The sequence below is a fragment of the Chrysoperla carnea genome, chromosome 5 (genome assembly GCF_905475395.1).
Source record: "Chrysoperla carnea chromosome 5, inChrCarn1.1, whole genome shotgun sequence".
NCBI lineage: Eukaryota > Metazoa > Arthropoda > Insecta > Neuroptera > Chrysopidae > Chrysoperla > Chrysoperla carnea.
Window position 1 is genome coordinate 14,427,475 of NC_058341.1, and position 22,592 is coordinate 14,450,066.

The 22,592-nt window shown below is 28.0% G+C and overlaps 2 protein-coding genes across 4 annotated transcripts in view; one reads left to right on the top strand and one right to left on the bottom strand.

Moving 5' to 3' along the window:
• LOC123300040 (acetyl-CoA carboxylase) overlaps positions 1-18,347 on the bottom strand; it is a 53,183-nt gene extending 34,836 nt beyond the window's left edge. Inside the window, exons 1-2 of one of the 3 annotated variants that reach the window (XM_044882501.1) lie at positions 8,905-8,995; positions 1,269-1,380 (exon numbers count right to left, since the gene is read on the bottom strand). In XM_044882501.1, the coding sequence (XP_044738436.1) occupies positions 1,269-1,317 (49 nt within the window). In that variant the 5' untranslated portion in view covers positions 1,318-1,380; positions 8,905-8,995. Of the gene's footprint in view, positions 1-1,268; positions 1,381-8,904; positions 9,012-18,214 lie in introns of those variants that run through there. The other 2 variants (XM_044882505.1, XM_044882504.1) reach the window with 2 other exon arrangements.
• Positions 18,348-19,796: 1,449 nt separating this feature from the next.
• LOC123300193 (platelet-activating factor acetylhydrolase IB subunit alpha2-like) lies at positions 19,797-21,490 on the top strand. Its single transcript, XM_044882714.1, has 3 exons — positions 19,797-19,946; positions 20,006-20,335; positions 21,149-21,490. Exons 1-3 carry the CDS (start codon positions 19,881-19,883, stop codon positions 21,425-21,427), a joined length of 675 nt encoding a protein of 224 aa, XP_044738649.1. The 5' UTR covers positions 19,797-19,880; the 3' UTR covers positions 21,428-21,490.
• Positions 21,491-22,592: the final 1,102 nt, after the last annotated feature.

Below are 22,592 nucleotides of genomic sequence, written 5' to 3' on the forward strand. Positions count from 1 at the left end.
AAAGTAATTTCGATCCATAAATTATTGTATATTTAATTACCACAGTTTATGAATATAATTAAATAATAATGATTCTAAGAAAAATACTTTCTTATAAAATCGCTAAATATGAGAAGATTTCCAAGGTTAGCCGTGCTTTTGACTTTTTACGACTTTTATTGAAATGATTTGAGAAAATAGAAATAATCAAAAATCAAACTTCTAGATTGCTTTTCATTCGGCAGAAAAATCTCAAAGTCTATGTCTTATCATCGAAGAACATCCAAGACTATGTCAACAAAGTCGAGATAGTCATTTGTTTGATATTTTGTCCCCAAAACGGCTCAATCACATATGGACTAGACATGATAGATATGCAATCATAATGACCAAGAAATACTCTATTTAAAGCAAACGCAAGGAAATTTTCTTTTAATTCATCGATTCGCTTTATTTACACAATTATATATTCCAACTAAGTACAATTTAATTTTCCATCGATAAAGTGAATGACTTTAAACTAAAATCAATCTCTTTCATAGAAGTAATGATTTTGTTTATTTAACTTCAGTAATTTTGTATCAATGAATTCATATTTTAAATTCAATCCGATTCAATCCCATAAATAAAAATATTTAGTTGTACTTGTTCCAATCGTTGGACAATTGTTTGAAAGTATTTTTACTTTATTTCAATATGAAACGGCAAACTTCGAGATGAGGTTGGGATATTATTTTAATTTTTTTCAGGTTGGTCTTCCTAACCGTAAGCATGACTAAATTTAAAGACATTCTTTTTGGTATTTATATTAAATAAAAGTTACAAATTACACAATTTCTGGTTTGGCTACCAGAAATTTTTTGAAGTTACCTGAAGATTTGTCCAGTATTTTCCACAAAAATTATATAATTAAAACTAATAATTAATAACAAATTTTTATGAACAATATAAAAATTAACGTGCAAAATATTTTAGTGCAATTTCGGATGCGAAATTAACAACATCTATAAACAAATAATAAATCCATGCTAAACAGAAAAATAATAACTTGAAAAATTTAATTTCCTACTATTAATAAACATAAAAACATCAACTTTCCAAGAAGTAGCGTGCATAGAACGTAACCCTTCTGGCAAAAATTTTATAGACTTGATCGTACATTTCTAAAGGGTAAGTTCATTAAACGCTACTACTTAATTTATTTAAAAACAATTGGTAAAATTTGATTAATTAACAGAAGAAGAACTCTACGAAATTTTTAAATAAACATAAATATTTGTTTTTATCACCTTTGTGAACGCATTGAGCATTTCTTGAGCGTTTTCCTTTTCGACCCATCACTTATTTTTGTGTGTAAAATTGTTTATGTAGTTGAAATCCACTCAACGTTAGTGGGAGAAACTGTAATCAAAGTACATAAACTTCAGTTAAATTCTGGAAAAATTATTTTTAAAGTATGGAAGACACATTCATCAAAAAATAAAAAATAATAAATTTTATTTTTAGAAGAAGTGGCACTACTCAAAACGATCGACCGGAAGATAGTGACACTTTTTCTCGCTTTTGTTTCAGAGGGAGGCTAAAAAATATTTCAATATTGACTTGAATGAGAGAAATTTTCCAAGGTTTCCGTGAAATATTTCGCAGTATTTGCCATGAGTTTTTGAGGCTATTTCACGAATTTTTGGATATGCTAGTTATGCGAAAATCTTGAAAATTCCCCATTCTAGTCAAAATTTATACACTTTTCGATCAATTTCGAAACTCAAGCGAGAAAATAAGTCTCACAACTCAAAATTGAAGAGTTTAATTTTGAGTGGCGATAAATTCCCCGTACATTCGCATTAATTCGTACACACAAATCAATGATAAACACGAGCCAAACGTATATCGTTTACATTCACTCTAATTTATCGATTTAATTACTTTCCCTTTCGATAATTAAAAGTTCTTAAACCAGGTCAAAAAGTAGTAAATTAAAAAAAAAAAATTAGACGTCTTCTCAATGTCAAAATATTTTGAAATAGTTTCTAATTTTGATTTGATATTTTTGCATATTAAAATTTATTTATTTTAAAAATAAAACAAGTCAATAAATTATATTTATCGTTTTTGTATTAATAATTAATAATATAAAAAATTAATTAAATTAAAACAGATTAGGAATTTTTGACATTTGAATAACCTTCAAATATTCTCTTATTAACAATTAATTTTATTATTAAAAATTAATGTAAAATTAACCCGTAACGCCATTTACAATATACAGGATGGCTCCGATAAATACAGACAAAAAAGCATCATCAATTTAACTTAAAATTTCGTTTGCAGTTTTGGGATCCCCAATTTATTTTTTAGCATCTTTTGTCTTACTTATTTACGGTCATGTTCAAAAAAATAAAAAATCTAATAATTTATTTGAGAACTTTAAAAGTAAAATTGCCGTTAAATTTATTTTCTACAAAATTGCTTATTATAAAAATTTTTATTTGACTAATATTAATCGAGAAGTATCGAAATTACAAACCGTAAGTCATATCTCGGCAAAGGCAATTGGGAAGTGCGATGTTCGATTTGGGGTTATTTTGTCTGTAGTTATCTGGCTCATTCTGTATTTATCTTTATTTATATTTAAATAAATTTAATTTTTCGTAATTACAGAGGTCAGCCATTAAAGATTAATTTTTATTTATGTAAGCAAAATATCAGATAAGTGCATTTTTTGTAAAATGTATTTCTGATTTCAGAAAAATATTCCAATACAAAAATGGCCTTGATCGTTTTTTTAAAAATGTGTTTAAGATCAAAAAACAGCTGAGAAGAGTCAATTTATTCAAAGTTAAAAGACACTAAAAAGTCAAACCAAAGTCAAAAATATTAATCAAATGTTAAAAATTAAATAATTTTCCTTAATCTGTATAATTCTCTGAAGCGCAATTTAAAGTGTTTTTAAATCAAATGAAGCAATGATTAATTTTTTTATTTATTTTATAGATGGACATTTCAAAAGTCTGTTCAGATAAATTACGAAAAATATTCTAAAGATTTTCCGCGTATATTCCTGGAAACATATGTACAAAATTTTGGCTCCACTGTAATCTAGTACAAATGAGTAAATATGAAACTCTTTTAGTTTGAATATTAAAAAAAACAAGTGAAAACAAACAATTGACTGAGTTACTTGTTGAAATACCATGTATAGGATGTGTTGATTACTCTGTCACATTACTCATACATACATGTCACACATATATAACGGATATACCCATATAATACATACTACACAATTTGCGCATAATTTGCGCTCTCACGGGTAAACAGTGGTATTTACGAAAAAATGTTTCAAACAAAAGTTGTTTATTTTTTTAATAGAACATTTTTTCAATTAAACTTTTGAGATATCTTTAACGGTTTACAAAAAATTTCCCTACGGACCCAAGACCCAATTGAACTATGTTGCTCATTTACTAACTCGACCAAACTTTTTACGTCTTAAGCACGCTGTAAAAATATCAACTTGATATCTCTTTTCGTTTTTGAGTAATCGTGATGACAGACGGACAGACGAAAAACAGACAGACAACCGGAAATGGACTAATTAGGTGATTTTATGAACACCTATACCAAAATTTTGTTCATAGCATCAATATTTTTAAGCGTTACAAACTTGGGACTAAACTTAGTATACCTTGGTATATTTCATATATACATGGTATAAAAATTACATCCAAATCACGTCAAGACCTTGATAAATTAAATTCACGTTTAAAAAATAAAATTTTTTTAACCGGGAAGAAAAAATTTTATGAAAAATGTTTTTATTAAAAATATAAATAATAAAAAACGGATTTTGTATGAAAACAATTTTGCAAAATTCACACAAATATTTTATGTAAGTGTATGTAGGTATTATTAAATTAACGCTGATTCAAATATCAAAATAAATATCTGAAAACACATTATTAATATTATTATTTTAATAATTATTATTATAATTCATATTTTTTTAAAAAGAATATGCTATTTTGGACATTTTATATAGAGAACTTTGGTTTTAAGCCTGTTATGTACAAATTTTTGCTTAGCGTGAAACATTCTTTGATTGACGTGAAACTTTATAATTTTTAAAGAGCCCTCTTAAAAATTTGCGATTATACCTTTTACTCTATCGATTTGAAATTTGGAAACTTAAGGTATTCATATTCTACCTGCCCTGGATACTTTTATTTTCGAAAATCCTGTTAATTTTCCCAACTTTCATTGTTCACACCCAGGTACTCCTCACAGCACATTTTATTATATTTTCACCTGTTTTTTTAGACATTTTGGTGCTGCGAACACCACACAGCCTCTATATGTAAAAATTACAGCCATATTGAAGTTACATGCCATATTTTTTCACATTGAATTTTACAAAATTTTATATTTGATTTTTGGTGACCGGTTTTCTAACTTTTCGAATATAGGATTTATTTGACAATTGCTTAAGTCGTATCTATGGTATTGTTCCAAGTTCTATATGACCCACAAATATAAATCCTTTAGTTATTCTAAAATTTTTAGACCTGTTATATATTTTTGACGACATTTATATTAGTTTATAATAATGTTATATAAATGTTATCAAGACAGTATTATTTCCTTTTAAATATATTTAGGTATTTACCTAATTTTAAAAGAATTTACTTAGAATTAACAAATTACTAAAATAATAATAAAAACTAATTTTGAAAACACAATTTTTATAATCGTTTAACGAGCTAGGATTATGAAAATATAACACACACGTGGACAAAAATATTAAAGCAATTAACAAAGTTTGTTGATGAAAAAAAAAAATTGTTCAAATATATGAAGTCGCTGGCGAGAGAAAGCCTAGGCAACACAGGATAAACTAGAAAGTCGTGGAATAGTGAAATTAATATAATTTTGTCACCGAATCATAATACCGTACGACTTTTTAAAACCTACTCAGAACTGTCAAATTCATCTGAATATGAAATAATAATAATCAAAAATATGTTTATATACTAAACTCTGAAAGATTTATGTTGATATCGGGAGTTAGGAAGAAAGTACACAATTTGTGGATAGTCTCGATAAAATCTGTAAAGGTGGTTACTCTATCAAATCTGGAAAGGTGGTAATCTATGTGTTCCATTGATTTAACTGAGCTCTTAGCGACAATGACCGTTGGTTTTAAAGCAAAGGCCTTCTTTGTATCAAGTCCCTTATAATTTTTGCATCGAAACTTAATGTCGTCCAATTATTGTCGAGATTTACACGTGTATCATTTTTTGCATTAAAAAAAAAAAGCTATAAAAAATTTGTTATGAGCTTTTAATAGGACGATTTATTTTAATGAAGCGAAGTGGGAAACAAATACTAATAATTCAAACAAAAAGTGCTTGTCACTATTTTCAATTCAATAACTTTTTTTATTAAAAAAAATTTATATGCTTGTACAGTAAAAGACTAACAAAGCTTTCCACACACTTAACTATTTAATTCAAATAATCTTTTATTCATGTATTAAAGTTAAAATTTTAACATACATATTGGGTTTTGCTGAGATTCGATCGAACATGTTAAGAATTTAAAAAAAGTTTGAAATATGACTTGCGTAATTGAATGTTGTCGAGAATTAAAGAACAGCAAGAGAAATAAAATGTATTAGTCACGAAAGTAGGTTTAGGACTTTCGTATTGGGTTTTCCTTAATTATTCAGCAGGCGGAGTTACGGAAAATACGGTGAGTTTTATAGCAGACACATTTAGATTTTTGATTATTATCAGATATTTAAATTTTATTTCAATGAATTTATCGTATGAATTTATAGCAGACACATTTAGATTTTTGATTATTATCAGATATTTAAATTTTATTTCAATGAATATCGAAGTTAAAATCTACGAGATCTCGAATTTTTAGAGAATCGAGATCTCAAAATAGATGGAGTAACAGTAATTTTGTGACTGGGAGAACATCAATTAACATTCATGTGAAAGATTATATCTTCATGGACTCAAGTATTTTAAAAAACATTTGTAATCTGTGAATTTGTTTTTATATTTTATTCATTTTAATTAACTTATTTTTTTTTCGCAAAGTTTTCTTGGCGAAGTTCAATATATTATTTATGATAAAAAATTGAAATAAAATACAAAAATTGATGATTTTTTATTCAACAGTAGACTGACTACTATTGACTGTCTTTTACCTGTTTTATACTCAAGTCAATGGTACTCAATTTTTTCTTACTAAATTCCATGACGTATATGCATTAAATTCATGTGTATTTTTTTGTTACAAATTTAAAAAAATGTTTTAGCGTAGCGCGTTCATTGAACGCTGAGCTGAGCTCTGTTCATCTTATTTAGTATAAAAGATATTTTTTCTTTTATATTGAAAACAAATAAATTTTATTAGGTGTACAAAAGAGATTTATGTCAGATAAAATTATGATTTAATTTTAATCAAGTTACTTTTGTTTATATAAGTTAATTATTAGTATGAAGGTTCACACTTGTGCATAATTTTACGCTAAAACAGTATCATAATAACAAACAAAAAACTGTTAAAAAACGCTACACGTCCTCTATACACAGACTAAATGCCTGTATATAGAGTTCCCAGGTAAATAGGGAATAATCCTAATGTCAAATTGGCCATATTACCCATACAAATGTATAATTTGTATAAAAATGTAGAATGCAAAATTTGAAAGTGAAATTAAAATTGATTAAAAAACGAAGAAGTTATAAGTAATCAAAGATTGCATTCAAAGGTTGCCCATCTCCTTTTAGCAAAACAAAGTTTTATATGTAATCTCTATGGCAATACCCACGTATGACGACACTAGTGGGTATCTTCCTCTTTGTTTAAATAGGAATTGTAAACGTTCATATCTTGCATACTAGTAAAGATTTTTAAAAATCAACTTCACTTTTCTATTCGTAAAGTGAGAATTCTTCATCCGAAGTGATAAAAAAAAATTTAGTCCGATTACCTATTGAATGAGTCAGATGTAAATAATTGATTGAAAGTGATAACTAATGTAAAGTTAAAATCGATTTTGGAAAAAATAACTCTATCAGATAAATATAATGTGTTGCATTCCAAAAATTATCGAATTCATTTTAGAGGAGAATGGGAAAAAAGAAAACTTTTCCTGTAAGTTTATAAAAAACTTGCACTTCCTATTTCCATTTTTACTTCCGGTAGGATGAAATAGACTTATATATTACTTTTTTTAAAGATACCAATGAAATTGGAATATCCTGGAGACCTTAAGGTATCATAATCACATCTAGATTTTCATACAGACTAATCGCATTTTATTGACAAGAGGCACACTCTAATAGTTATATGATTTACCAGCATCAAACAAGTGTTTAATTAACATCGTTGAATTTTGCCACTGTTTTGTGCTGCAATAATAACAACGCAAAAAGAGGTGTTTTATAGAGGTTTTGTTTGAAATATGACTTGATAAACTGCATTTGTCGGGGGTTTTTTTAAAAATTTTGTAAACTTCACTTTTCATGTGTATACGCAGAGGTAAAATATTGCAAAAACAAATGGAATTTTTATAATTACCAATTTATTAGCATAAATTAATTTATACTACGATGAATATTTTTTTTAACTCCAACTAGGATATAAAACATTGTAAACAAAATTTTTTTTTTATTAATTACAAATTACGTGAGTAATAATAATTTTCTTCTTAAAAGCTTTTAAACTAATCGAAAATTTTTTTTTTTAAATAAGACAAAGCTTTATAGTACCCCTTTTCTGAGATTAGTCTTAAGTCTGTGCTTGGTTTGCTTTCTGAAAATCTAAGTCTATCCACGGGTAATGATAATAACCAAAAAAATTTAGAACGCTATACAATACATGGAGAAATATATAAGAATGTCCTTGAAATGTTAGGTAATATGACAACAAGAAATTCCATTATCTCAAAACTGTTATTTCAAATATTTAAAACAGAAAATTTTACAAATTTAGTTTCAAATTTTTGTATATTCATTTTACATGAGTATGAAACAATTGACACATTCATTATAAATATTTCTATAGCTTATAATTAGCAAAGCAGTCGCTAGAATCTTTAAATTGGTTTAAAAACAAACCGGTGTAAGATAACAATATGCTTTGTCTTTAAGTTTATACATTGGATCATGGCATTAAGGATGTACGAACGCACCAAGACAATTTTAAATAAAAAGCTTGACTTTTTTTTATATAAGTTAGAGTATTTCTAAATAAATTCTCTTACATCCATAAAAGTAATCAGTTTCTTATGGATTTGTGACATGGAATTGTAAATGGTTCTGGGGATCTACATGAAATCGCCTTTAAATAAAAATGTCATGATTCAATGTTTTAATTTAACAAGTAAAACTTAGAAAATTTAAAAAACCCCCGACAAATTTTTCGAGTACGGAACCTTAAACTCGCACTTGAAACATATCTAAGAACACTTTCCATTAAATTACTTTTTCCCTTAAAGCCTTCTCCAAACTGAACCGATTTAGAAGATTATTGTTTATTCTTAAGTTGTTTCGAGTACGGTACCCTTAACTCGCACTTGAAAACACAGCTAAGAACACTCTCCATTAAATTATCTTTCAAAAAAAACAAAATAAATCAAAATCTGTTCATCCGTTTAAGCGCTATGATGCCACAGGCAGACAGGCAGACATACACACATACATAGCGGTCAAACAACACCTCTTTTTTGGTTCGGGAGTTAAAAAGAAATCATTTTGATATCTCATACCGTTTTGTTTTATTTCAAATTAAAAAATAAACTCAATTAGATCAGCCTATACTTTATACAGGTTGAAAAAGAGGCTGTTAAGTCAAAAAATCAGGAAAGGACAACAAAATAAAAATAAAAAAATTTAAATTACTTACGATTTAACCGTTTTTGGTTGGACCACTTATACAACACATGGATCAAAATAAAAATTGGTGTAAAAATGATGATTGTAAAACAAATTAACACTGCACTAACTAAATTTTCAACATTAATTTGCATTTATCCAAAAAGAAAACAAAAAAAATAAAATTATTTCAAAAATTCACACAAAAAATCCAAAATTTATTTGCCCCCCATTTATTAAAACTTAATAAATAGCGTGCGTAAAATTTTTAAAGCAAACACACAGCGTGTTCAAAGCTAAGTGTGTCACACAAATTGAATTTTCCAAAAACACTTCACGACCCGATATTATTGAAGTTGTTTCCGCTGTCGATGTTTGTGTTGTTGTGAAATGTCGCGTCTCAAATCAAACAAATCGACTTAAGTTTTTTTTATATTTTTGTTGATTGGTTGATGACGATTTCATGAATTTAAAAGCTGCTATCCCGTCAGTTCGTGTACTTTCTTTATCATGATAACAAAGTGTACTAAGCTACACAAAACAACACTGTTAAGCTTACACAATGTATGGGTATAGTAAACTTGCCTCTGTCAGTCAATTACTTAACAATATACATATCAAAAAACAACTTTAACAACACACATGATTATATTATGATATTATAATACACGGAGGTCTGTTAAGTTAGCAAGATTGTTTATCATAAGGAGATATCCTATACAGTTTGGCAATCATCTCGTTAGCCATTTAAAATACAGTGGAACTTGGTTAAGTGGGACGTGGATAATTGAAAAACATCCATAACTGGAACTCATGCTGAGGTCCCAACACTTTGGCATTGAATTACCTCTGTTAGTGGGATGAAGCAAACTTCTATATCTGGGATTCGATCTTTCCATTTTATCGACATAGTTACCTCTATAATTGAAACAGCGAGTGAATTTTATATGTATTAAAAATTAATCAAATTCCGCACTTAACTTATTTTGAGCCTCAATGACATTCAGTTTTAGTTTTGTTTTACTATTATACGGATGTTTATTTGAAAAATGCCGAAACCAAGGCTCAAGTCGTTATCAAAGAAAAACTGAAGTTAATATCCGTTTATGAAAGTGGGAAGACACGCGATGAAGTCTGTGTCGAATTTAATGTGCCAAAATCTAATCTTTGTAGAACAATTCAGAATAAAGATAAAATTTAATCACAACGTTTTGAAAGACAACGTTCTTGAACTTGAACAGTGTTTGCTAACATTGGCCAAGCAATTTCATAACAAAAACGTTCCGGTAAGTGGACCGATGATTAAATAAAAGGCATAAAATCTTGCGCGCTCTACCAGGATTATATATCGAAAACGTTGACGCTTGATAGAAAATATCAAAAATTGATTAGTGGTTCAAAATATCAAATCATATGAATTTCAAATTTTTGGCCAGAATCACAAAATGATTTGGCCAAAATGAAGTTTGGTGAAAATTGTCAAGAGTCAAACAATGCTTAAAATCGGTCAAAATATAATATCTAATGGCTTCCAAATTTGACTGGAATCACTAGCTTTCAAATTTGACTGTTTTCGATGAAATTTCCGCATTTTTTTTCAAATGCTAATATCTAGAAAACGGTGAGATTAGGTAAACAATGCCTTAGAACAAAAAATACTAAAAACCGTCCAAAATATAAAAACCAATATTTTTTTAATGTTATTTAAAGAGAATGTAGTGTCCGAAAGTAGAGTACTTCTGGCCCAATTTATGGGAGTAAATCGAAAATGTAAAAGTTCGCATGAATATGATTTTGTTGAGTACACTTAGGTCAACATTTTCCACCGGCTTCCATAAAAATTTATTGGCGCGGAGTATTTTCTGGGTCAAATACTTCATTTGCTACAGTATCGTTTTTGTTAAGCGATGGATGTTTTCATTTGTTACTTGTCCACAGTACATGACATTTTAATACAAAATTGCCCTATATAAAACGGAGGTAAAACTCCAATACGAGTACTTAGTATAGATACATTCTGACTCAGTAACATAACTGATCAATATTAATTCTATTAGAGAAGTTTCATTCAGGAAATAATGGTCGTGCTAACTTTTTAGCTCAGAATAGAATTTCAAACTAATATAAAATAATAATATAATAAAAAAAAGGTGACTACAAGAAAAGCCATCCATCAACACATTTTGATAATCACTTGCTTCATTAGTGATACACTATCTGATACACATAATAAAATAAATTAGTTTAGAATCAAACCTCAAACAACATAAATCATACAATTTAATAGTGGTTCAAAACATAGATAACATTAATATTTTATAAATTTGTGATAATTATTAATAATAAAATTAATAAATGTTTTTGGTTGTGTGACCGTTCAAGAACGTTCTTATATTGTCATTCAATTGATTTAATTCATGTTTATCAATGACCGCGGCAAAGTCAGAAGGATATCATTTAGAAATCATGCAACACCCAACACTATTTTTTTCTCCAACGCGACTTTTGATAAAAAATTTATGAAGTGTGTGTTTATGTGTGATTAATTTTATAAATGTTTATTAAAGTCAATCAAAGATTTGTTATTAATTTCATTTTAAGTTTGTAGTTTTAAAAACTGTTGAAAAATGAACTATACACTTTTTTTTAGTCAAGGTCGTTGGAAAGTCACAGAAACTGATAGGGAGTGAACTATTTTTCTTAGAAATTTTCAAGAAAATTATTAAATCAAATATATCTGGTCGTAATCCTTGAAAAAAAAATAATTTTAGATTCATTCCCGTTGACTTTAAGGCTAATTAAAACCTGACAAACATGTCATTGGTTGAAATACGTCCCAAATTATGGTTTTCGGAATATCAATACAAATATCTCGCAGACATTCAAATAAATCGTTTTTTCTTAAATTTTTTCGAAAATTGTAAAAACTTAACTAGTTCTTTTGTAACTTAAGAATGACGAAAATGTTACTACATGTCCAAAATCCGTTACGGGTTTTGGTAACGAAAGCACTATAGAAGTTGCACATCGGACATTCGATTAAATTAAACATATGATTGATATTAATATTATCAATAATGTAAATGTCAGATTTCTATTTATTATTGCAATTTTTTATCTTAAAAAGACTTATTTTTAATTATTTTATCTATTTTGATTCGATAAATATATACATGTTTTGATCGCAATTCCAAGACACTGACACGTGAATGACACGGTATCCACATGACACATGTGTATCTATAATCGTGAAATCGTGATTAGGCGGTGTCAAATTCTGATTCCAAAATAATTTTGTTTAATCTTAAATTTAGGAATAACCAATTGACTGTATTGATTGTTTAAATACCCTGTATAGAAAGTGTTAAATGTTAGTGCTTGCATTGTTTTTAATCAAGTAGAAAAGTTTAAAGAACCAACACAATTATGGCTTCCTTCCGACCAGTAGTTGCAGTTACCTGCAAATTTTCAATTACCTATCTTTTATAGTTTTGGAGAAATTGGACACCAAAGTTTTTGGCTAATTTGCGCCTTCACGGGTAAACGGGGTTGTTAAAGAAAAAAATGTTTTCAACAAAAGTTGTTTATTTTTTATAAGGAACATTTTTACATTGAAACTTCTGTTCTATTTTTGACGATTTACAAGAGGGCCCAATTGACCTATGCCTTTTACCTATTTACGTCCTGAACACGCTATAAAAATTTCAGTTTGATATTTATTTTTGTTTTTAAGTTATCGTGATGATGGACGGATAGACAAACAGACAGACAGACAGACAGATGAAACCTATACAAAAAATTTGTTCTTTGTATCAATATTTTTAGCTTGGGACTAAAATTAGTATACCTTGATATATATTTCATACATACAGGATATAAAACCTGATAAAACAATCAGATCTAGGGTTGAAAATTACTTCTCTTGGTATTAATTTTTAAAATTGGTATTACCCACTGAAACGACGAGTAACAGCTAGTAACATTATAAAATTGGTTTCTTATAAATGGTTCTTTTCTTTAGTGAATACTAAATTTATTAACTTTAAGATCCGGTCATCAAATTTTTATAGGAATTTTTATCTAAATTATTATATCTAAAAAAAATTATAAAAACTGGTTTATTATTTTAAAAATTTCCCATCTGATATATAAATCAATTTTTCCAAATATTAAAAAAAAAAAAATCTATTACAGCAAAATTTAAATCAGGTAGTATGACGTAATTAAAACCAATCATTAGTGAGATAATCCGCTAATGGTATAGTATAGAAAAATTGTATTTCTACAAATTTACTTATTATAAAAATTTCTCTAACTCAAATCTCTCAGATTCGATCGCTAATCTAATGAAATAAATAAATATTCCTCATAGAACCCAAACATTAGTAAAAATTTGATCAAATGATGTTTGCCTAGCTTTTTGATTGAATGGCTGAATATAATTCAGGCAGCTAATTGAACGGCTATATTTAGTAAAAAGGCTAAGGTGTTAATTGAACTGGCTAAGGTGTTAATTGAATAATTATGGAAGATCGCAAAAAATAAGTGTCTGAAAATATATGAGACACGTTTGAAATTTTGGGGGTGGATTCTGTTATTACTTGGGAAAATTAGACGAAAATTAAGAGTAAATTTTTTCGATATATAGCAAAGTTTTAGAAATATTGATGCCTAAAGATTTAGAGAAAATCACTTATACAAGAAATAACACACAAATGCCATTCATTTCATCACTTTAAATGTAATTTGTGGAAAAACGAGTGTCACTTGTTCTAATTTTCTTTATAGGAAAATATTTGTCATGCTCTTAACTAATGAATATTAATTTTCCAAATTAATCTTAAGAAAATTAGCCTTTGTTATATAAAAAGCTTACCTTTAAAAACATTTCAATATAGGTTAAAAACGTTAACTTTAATAGATCAAATCTTTCAAATTTATCTGCTTATAAAGAGCATTAATGAGAACACGTGCATATAAACGATTTAAAGATGATTCTAAGAAAACGTGATTTTTTGGGAAAGTCCTTAAGCTACTTGACTGCGACACACATATCCTAATTATCGATACGGAATCCTAAAAAAAGTGAGTTCCTTGTCATGAACGTCATTTATAAATCAATTATGCAAAATTTGTAATATTTTTTTTGTATATTTTTATAGAAACAAGTTTATTTTTAAAAATCAATTTGAGGTAATCTTGATGGTTTCATAATACTTGCTATAAAGTTACTTACTTCTTCAAGAATCATATTATAAAAAAGTGCGTGCCGACTGCCGATAAATAGGAAAACGTAGTAAATATGCAGATGAAGAAAAATTGATTTAAATTTCTAAATTTCACGGTCACATATAGTCTTGTATTATAAATTCTTTACATTTATTACATACAGGATATGTTCGGGTGTGGTTTATGACACGTAATTCTAGGATATGACACGTAAAAGACTTCATGAACCCTAACTTTCTGCTGCGTGGTAAATAAGCTCCTGAAATAAGTTTTCGAGATAGAAGGAAATAAAATCAGTAAAAATTGAGAAAAATTTGCTGCTCCTTACTGAATAAGCTCCCTAATGATCTCACAAACGCTACATGCTGCTGACAGAAGTTTCCCTCCTCCCAAACGCCCAGAAAAGGATAACATGGTTTGAGTGATATTAGTCGGGAACGGAAGGGAGGACATGTCTGCTAGCACTACGTAACATTTGCGCGGAAGTTAAGGAAGTTATTTGGCAAGGAGCAGAAACTTCTTCCAATTTTTACTCATTTTATTTTCCCCTTCCCTTCTCTCTCGAAAATGATCACTCTTCATACATGTTCTATGAGAGATAAAGGTCACTCTCTATCCATATCCTAAAATATAAGCTAAAGTTTACATATCTAGACCTTTTTTCGAGTTCATTATAAATTTAAACTAAATAACTAACCCATATGCGCCTTATGAAGCTCTTTCGGTTGTGTATTGACATTAACGACGTTCAGATTTAAGAAAAACAAATTTTAAATCGTTATATTTCGAAGTAAACGTGAATGAAAATTATCGGAATAAGCTAGAAATATTTTTTGGTGGGATTTTAACAATTGAATTGAATGGATCAGAGTCTCGACTTTGTCGGGTATTAATTAAGCATTTCTATATTTGATAGAGTGAATTCTTGTCAGTAGTTAACAGTTCAATAAAGGATATATATTTTGTTATCGAATTATTAATTATAGAAGATATTTTATCACAAGACACAATAAAATGAATGCTCGAAAAGGCGAATAAATATTTTCTTATTGAGTAATAAATTTTACAATATTTAAAAATGATAGCATTAAAATTTTTACGTAGATTTTATTATTTGTCTACATTTATTATTTTAAATGTCAATAAATATTACAATTTGAATAAAATATTGATTTAAAATAAATAATATAAAATAAAATAAAAATATACAAAGTACTGCGTTATTAATTTTTAATTATTTATTAAATATTATTTATTTAATATAATATACGAGCGTATTCAATCGTAATAAGATAATTAACATCCAAAAAAACATAAATATATTCAATTAATTTAAGGTTGATCGGACATTAAGGTAATGTATAGGTTGATTGGACATTAAGGTAAGGTATAGATAAAATCTGAACTTTTGATATGCTATTAATTAATTAAAAATTCGAATTTAAATATGATGTGAAAACTTAAATTTTGTAAATTTCCTTAAAACTAAAAAAATAATTGTCTGACCAAATTTTATAAATATCTCATTTGAAAAAAATCAATAATTCACGAAAATTTCCATCCGTCAAGACGTATAGAGTCAAAAGACAATTATTTATTATTATTAGTAATTAAATAATTACATAAATCTGATTACTAATGACTTTAGGTGTTATCTAAATTTAAATACTAGCTCGATGAGTGTGGAATTCCGCAGTGTGGTATCCGTAACAAAAAAAAACGATCGAGAAATAATATATAGGTGATTTACTTTCTTTTTATTTATATGCAATTTTATTACAGATACGATATACAAATTGCATAATGAACAAAATTAAATCTTAATATTATTTCTCTAGCCTATAGTTTCTAAGCTGTACATTTGTACTGTGAGTGTAATTTCCGTCATTACCCAGCACGATAAGCTTTAAATGAGTGTAAATCAGGTATGGGCAAACGTGACTTACAGAAGTCCCTCGGACTTCTAACTTAACATACTTGTAAGACAGTGACAATCTAACCAGGGACAACCTAAAATACGAGTAAGGCAGAGAGACCATTACCAAATTTTTTTTCTACCTATATCATTACTTTGAGAAAAACTGAGATAGGTAGAAGTTCGTATACCCGTCTCGCTTCCTTCTCTATGAGCAATTCAGACTTGTATAAAGAGACACACAATAAAGTTATAACAATGGTGACTTCGACTGAAAATAACTCGTGTGAATATTATATACGCCAGGATACAAGAATACAGAAAAAAAATTTAGTTAAAAGAAAAAAAGTTATTTAAAATTTTAAATTAAATTTAAACTTTATAACCTTTAAAGTGATATAATAATAATTGTATTAAATTTTTTGAATAAATTTCATTCAACGTAATAAATAATATATGACCATAAGTTCTCCATTGTTAGCTAATTTTTTTTATCATAAATTATTTGCAGTAAACAAATTTAATATGTAAATTATTTTTATTGAAACTATGACTATAGTCCTGGATTTTAATGCCTTGTTCACCACAACTCAATAATATAATTAGTGCTCGGCTAAGTATTCGCTTAATATGAACTGGATAGTCTAAAAGAGTGAATTCGACAAGAAACGGTTCAATTCCCTCTTCTTAATAGTTTAAGTTATATTCTCGCTAATGATAACTGGGTGTTGCAACCCGTCACCTAGCGATAATAATTCGTACTAATTAAAACAGGAACCCGTTTTCAGAAGTTCCAATTTAAGCTACCAGTTGGCAATACTCGTACTTATAATTTTTAAAGACCAATCAAAATTCAAATCAGATAAATCTCGCCATCTGGCGATACAAATTTGTACTAATGATAAAAAGAAAAATATTTTAAGGTTGTACGAGCATCAAGGCAATTTTAGATTTAGGGTTGAAATTATTTGTACGCTATTTTCATCTTTGACGATGAATTTTGTTATAACTTCATGAATGTAGACGAAAAATAAGAATAAATTTTTTCGATATCTGTCTTGGTTTTCAAAATATCGAAAGCTAAATGATTGAAACAAAATTTTCAACTCCAGATATTTAAAATTATCTTGGTGCTCGTACATCCTTAGGAACATATTTTTTTGAATCTAGTTCTTTTGAATAAAAAATAATAATATAGACAGTAATTCTAACTTTTTGGCGGAGAATGTTTGAAATTCTGCAGCATTTTCTTTTCGAGACTAATTCGAAAATGTATGAGAATAACAATCATGTTCAATAAAACTATTATAAATTAAATTGTTTCAAAATGTTTAGAGCTCTAAAGTTTAAAAAAAACTGAAATAAAATAAACATCGATGAGCTAACAAAAGTATTATATTCAAATCCGGATATTATGTGCAAATATGAACAAAAAAAACATACGAGCTCCCTACCTTTTGTAAATAATGTTAGGTTAAGGTCATGGTCACGTCTTTTTATTTATGCCAAACGAAACATTTTCATAAATCACCTTTAAGCCATGAAATTCTCATCTTTTGACCAAGCTTACGACAATTTTTCATCAAAAGCGGATAAAATTACATAAATTACAAAAAAAATAATATTCCCATAAAGTTCATTACGTTTAATAATAAAAAAAAAAGTCAATTATTCCAATGTCAATAACACACAAACACGTGGTGAATCTATCATCTCACTCCAACTCATACATACAATCACAGTTTATCCCGCTTCAATTGAAAAATGGAACAGGTTAAAAATATTACGCTACTGTTTTCCATTCATATTTGTATTGTCCTAAGTGGAACAAACTAATTTATCTCACAAAAAAAAATTACGATTTGAAAAGATTTAATTTATTTTATTTAAAAATTCTCAAAACAAATTTATTAATTTGGGTGATGAGGTATAATAAATAATTGTTAATTCAGACCTAATAAACATGCTTTTATATAGCACCAATCAGAAACGCGGATTTGTCGGATGACTTGAATTCAACCAATCAAATGGTTTAATTCCAAGGGTTATTATATCATTCGATTTTAGGGTTATTTTTAAAACAAAAAAATATTTAATCAATTTTTCTTGTATTCATCACCGGAAAATTTATTGTTTATTTTTAACCTAAAAAAACAAATTCTGCACAAAAATTGTAAACATGCGAGAAAACACATACCTGTTAATTTTTCATAAAAAATATACACCTGTTTTCGTGGAAATTAAATGAGCCCCGTCACTAGTTTATTGTTTTTTTTTTTTTCAAATTTATTATTTGCACCAATTTAAATTATTTCCGAACACATAATTAAGGACACTTTTCTAAATAAGTCTATACAATTTATAAACTTATTTAATATGGTAATTGTCTCTTTAATTGTAATATTATTAATTGATTACACATGATTTTATATTAGTTACATTTAATTACCTTTATAAAATGTGTAAATTATTATTTATAATTTATATTTATTTATATTGCACGAGTATGATAATATACATTCAAGATTTGACAGTTTTATTCTGTTTTGAGTGTTTCACCGAATTAAAATCTAGGTTTGTGTCATTTACAAATGTGTAACATGATATTTACATTGTTTGAGTCTTAGATATTAGTTCCAGACTTTAAGTATAGGTAGAAGCATTTGACTTGCATATTTTGGTAAGCAGCACATGGCGTACGAACGCTAGCTATAAAAAAGTTACTTCAGTTAATTAACTTTTAAGTAGATTAGCCTGTTAGGTTAGGTTATATTGGCTGTCCACGAAGGACACACTTAGGCTATAGAGCCCATTGTGATACCATATATGTGTTTTACCATCTTTCCGCTGATAATTTCATTTAACAGCTCCTCAATTTCAGAGGCTGAGTGCACCTCCTTCATGCACTACACCAGCCCATCACAACTATTAATTAAATTAATTTCATGGCGACGGCGGGAATCGAACCCGCTACCCTAAGCATACCGCAGATTAGCCTGTTATTACGTAATATTTCTCTTATTCCTGGATATATGTCAGTGTCTTTGAGAGTCTTCCAAACAATTATAGCGTAAATCGATCCCAAAATATCTTTTAGTTAAGACTTTGGTTTGCGTACAAAAATATTTTGTGTGAAAAATGTTAAAATAATATTTTGTCACTTGCTTACATAAACACTCTGTTACAGACGCATAATTTCCTCTATTTATAAAGAACTCGATTTCCAGATACTCACCTCTTGACTTTGCATCGTTTTAAATGATTGCTGAAATGCTGATAGCAATCAAGTTTGTACATTTTGTGATGCCACAATAAGGACTAAATACGTGAGAATCGTCGAATAATCTAATTTGAATACATTCAATACTAACATACCTAATAACAGTAAAAAAAGTTGTTTACTTCTATAAAATTTTTGAAAGCTTTCCAACTGAGTGATTTTGCTTATGTTTTATTTATTGTTTATGTTTTATTTTTATTTTTAATATAATCAAACTTTCTATTGAAAAGCAGTTGTAAAAACTAAAAAATTGCGTTTAAGGGCGTATTTGCGCGTTAATTTAATTATATTCCCGTACAGAGACACCTGTTGTAGAAAATACTGACTTCATAAATTGAATTTACATTTTATAATAATATTAGATTATTATTTTTACGATAATATTAAAGTAATTAGTAAATGATCGAATTTTTGAGATTTCATTATTTCGAAAATAAATTAGATTCATATAAATAGAAAGTTTTTCGAACAAAAAAAATATTTGCCAGACATGCGCACAATTTGTATATATTGGTTGAAGTTCACCGGACCGGGGAGTTGAATAGTTTTTGACATGTTTATTTTTGTATAAAATTTATTAAAGATGAGTTCTTGTAAAATTCCTGCTCAAGCTGTGGATGTCACTGGAGATGGACGGTGGATAAGTATGGTATTTTCGGTAAATCAAAAACGAGAAATAATTTGTTTTTACATAAATGTTTATTTTAGCATAACCGTTATGTGAACGAAGCGAAAACCTGTGAACCTGATGTAATCTTTATCGGAGATTCAATAATTCAACAGTTACAATTTAGTGATTTGTGGGATAAAATCAGTTCATTACATTGTTTAAATTTTGGAATTGGAGGTGATCGTGTTGAGAATGTTTTATGGCGTTTGCAAAATGGTGAATTAGAATGTAGTTCTACGGTTAAAATTATTGTATTATTTGTGGGAACGAATAATTATAATAGTAAAGCGGAGGAAATTGTTGAAGGAATTGAAGAATGTATTCAAGTTATACGTAAAAAATTAGGACACTGTCATATTGTTATTCCTGTAAGTATAGACGTTTTATCTTATTGGAGTTTTTCAGTAGCAAAATTATATAAAAACGGCCCTTTAAGGCTATGTAGGTACAAGAAAAAGTGACCTTTTTTCATCAAACACTGATGTTTTAGATTTTATTGGTAGTCACGCTTTATAAAGATGCCAAAAAATTATAAAATTTAATTCCATTTTGTAGAAAGCCATAGTATTTTATCGAAAAATTGTATTGCTTATTTTCGTTTATTTTGATGAGTTTGATAAAATGGCAAATCAGTAATCACGACTAATTATTACTATTATCGCTAATTTTAAATGATTTTGAACAGGGTCGGATTAACCCTCGATGGGGCCCTAGGCAACCATCAATTTGGGGGCACTTTTTTTTCACGTCCGTTCCCTTCTTTTTTCGATTAAAAAATACAAACTTATATCTTTCATAAAAATTTTATTGTCACAATGTAATAATATCAATACATATCGTTTTCTACATTTGTTTTCGGCTAATTAATCAATTATATCATCAATATCGATTTTGTTCAGTAAATCTAACTCAATGCAAAGTATACCTAACATCTCGAGTCGCTCTTGTCGCGTTGTAGCTCTTTCAGCAGCTTTGATTCTTTTTAATTGCGAGAAGGATTTATTTATTTTCAGTTCTGATTATATTTTTCTTTCACTCTCTAGAATTTTATGTTTGTAAAAAAATTTTAGAAGTCTTTTTCATTTTTGGGCGCCCCAGGCAACTGCCTATTCTGCCTACTTGTTAATCCGGTCCTGATTGTGAAATTCATTTTCAAGATTATTATTCGTTTTTTTTTCCAGACACTCTTACCTAGAGGACAAACTCCAAATAAATTACGAGACTTAAACAATGAAGTGAACACATTACTTTTAAAAAAGTTTAGAACACCAATAGATAGTAAACCAGAATTGGAACAAAATATACATATTGTGGAAATCCATAATAATATTATCCAATCAGATGGAACAATTTCACATTACTTATTACACGACTACTTACATTTAACAAATGCGGGTTACACAAAAATATTTACACCAGTTTATGAGAAATTGTGTGAATTGCTCAATAAAGTTATTTAGGAAATTAAAGAAATGTTTTTAAAATGGCCTAGAACGTTTTGTTTCTGTTTCCTGCTCAATGATCAGATAAAAAAAAATGGTTACCGTTAAATATGTACTACAGATAATGCACAAAATCCTTGCAAAAAAGGACGAAAGTGGCGCTATTCTCTTTCTCCTATTGTAGATAATTAAATTTCCTATCTTTTTTGTTAAGTTTGCAAAATAGGAGCATTTTGCCCTTCAAATTTGTAAGGATTTTGCGCCTTTACGTGATACAGAATCTATTAAATATGAGAGCTATTGATATGACAAGAATAACGGGCTTCTCTATTACCTGTGGAAAAATTATACAGATTTGTGTGCTTTTTACTTCTTCCTCGGAGGAACCTGAAAACTAGTTCGATCATGGCAGAAAAAGGAAAATTTGCGAGTAAACCATATATTTGTAGGCTTCACGGTACTTTCAATATTTTCGAAGTGATTTCTTACAAAATAATTTTTCGATATTAGATGTTATCAGTGAACTTTCATTCAGCCAACATAACAAATCCGTTATAATCGTAGGTAGGGGTATTACATTTTGTAAATGCCACTATTGATATTTTATCTGCGCGGTTTATACAGAAATTTTTCTTCATTATAGTCAACTCTGTTCAGCTTCCTCTGAAGGAAAAGCGAAAAAATAAGCCACTGATTAAGATCTAAAAATTTGGGGAAATATGTGCATTTTTGAACAGTAAACAGAAATATTGAAGTTTATGGCCAGCCTAATATATAAAATAATAATAATTTGACTTCCGGCTTAGGTTTTTTTTAATTAAAAAACATACTTAATTAAATTATTTTGTTTACAAAATTGAATAAACTATTTTGAAATTAATTGAATGGATTTTATTTTTGAGTTGAAAAATGTTCACTTACCTTTCAGGATTTCTGATTACTTCCGTTTTTCATTCAACCAAAATTATATGGCCATTGGCCATATGTAAGTACCGCTCTCAACGCCCATGTTTATGTTTATAACTATCACTTAACCATGATTAAAAACATGCAGTAATAATTCTTTTTTAATGGTTCTTTATGATTTTTAATGTTTCATTCAGTGCGGTAATTACAGACAACCAATTGCATATCTCTCTTACCTAATTATTTTTTGAGAAAAATAAAAATATCGTGAATTTTT

Coding starts and splice junctions, on each gene's coding strand:
- LOC123300193 (XM_044882714.1), top strand. CDS start 19,881: ATGAGTTCTTGTAAAATTCCTGCTCAAGCTGTGGATGTCACTGGAGAT. Junction 19,947..20,005: donor ATGGACGGTGGATAAGTATG/GTATTTTCGGTA, acceptor TGTTTATTTTAG/CATAACCGTTATGTGAACGA. Junction 20,336..21,148: donor ACTGTCATATTGTTATTCCT/GTAAGTATAGAC, acceptor TTTTTTTTCCAG/ACACTCTTACCTAGAGGACA.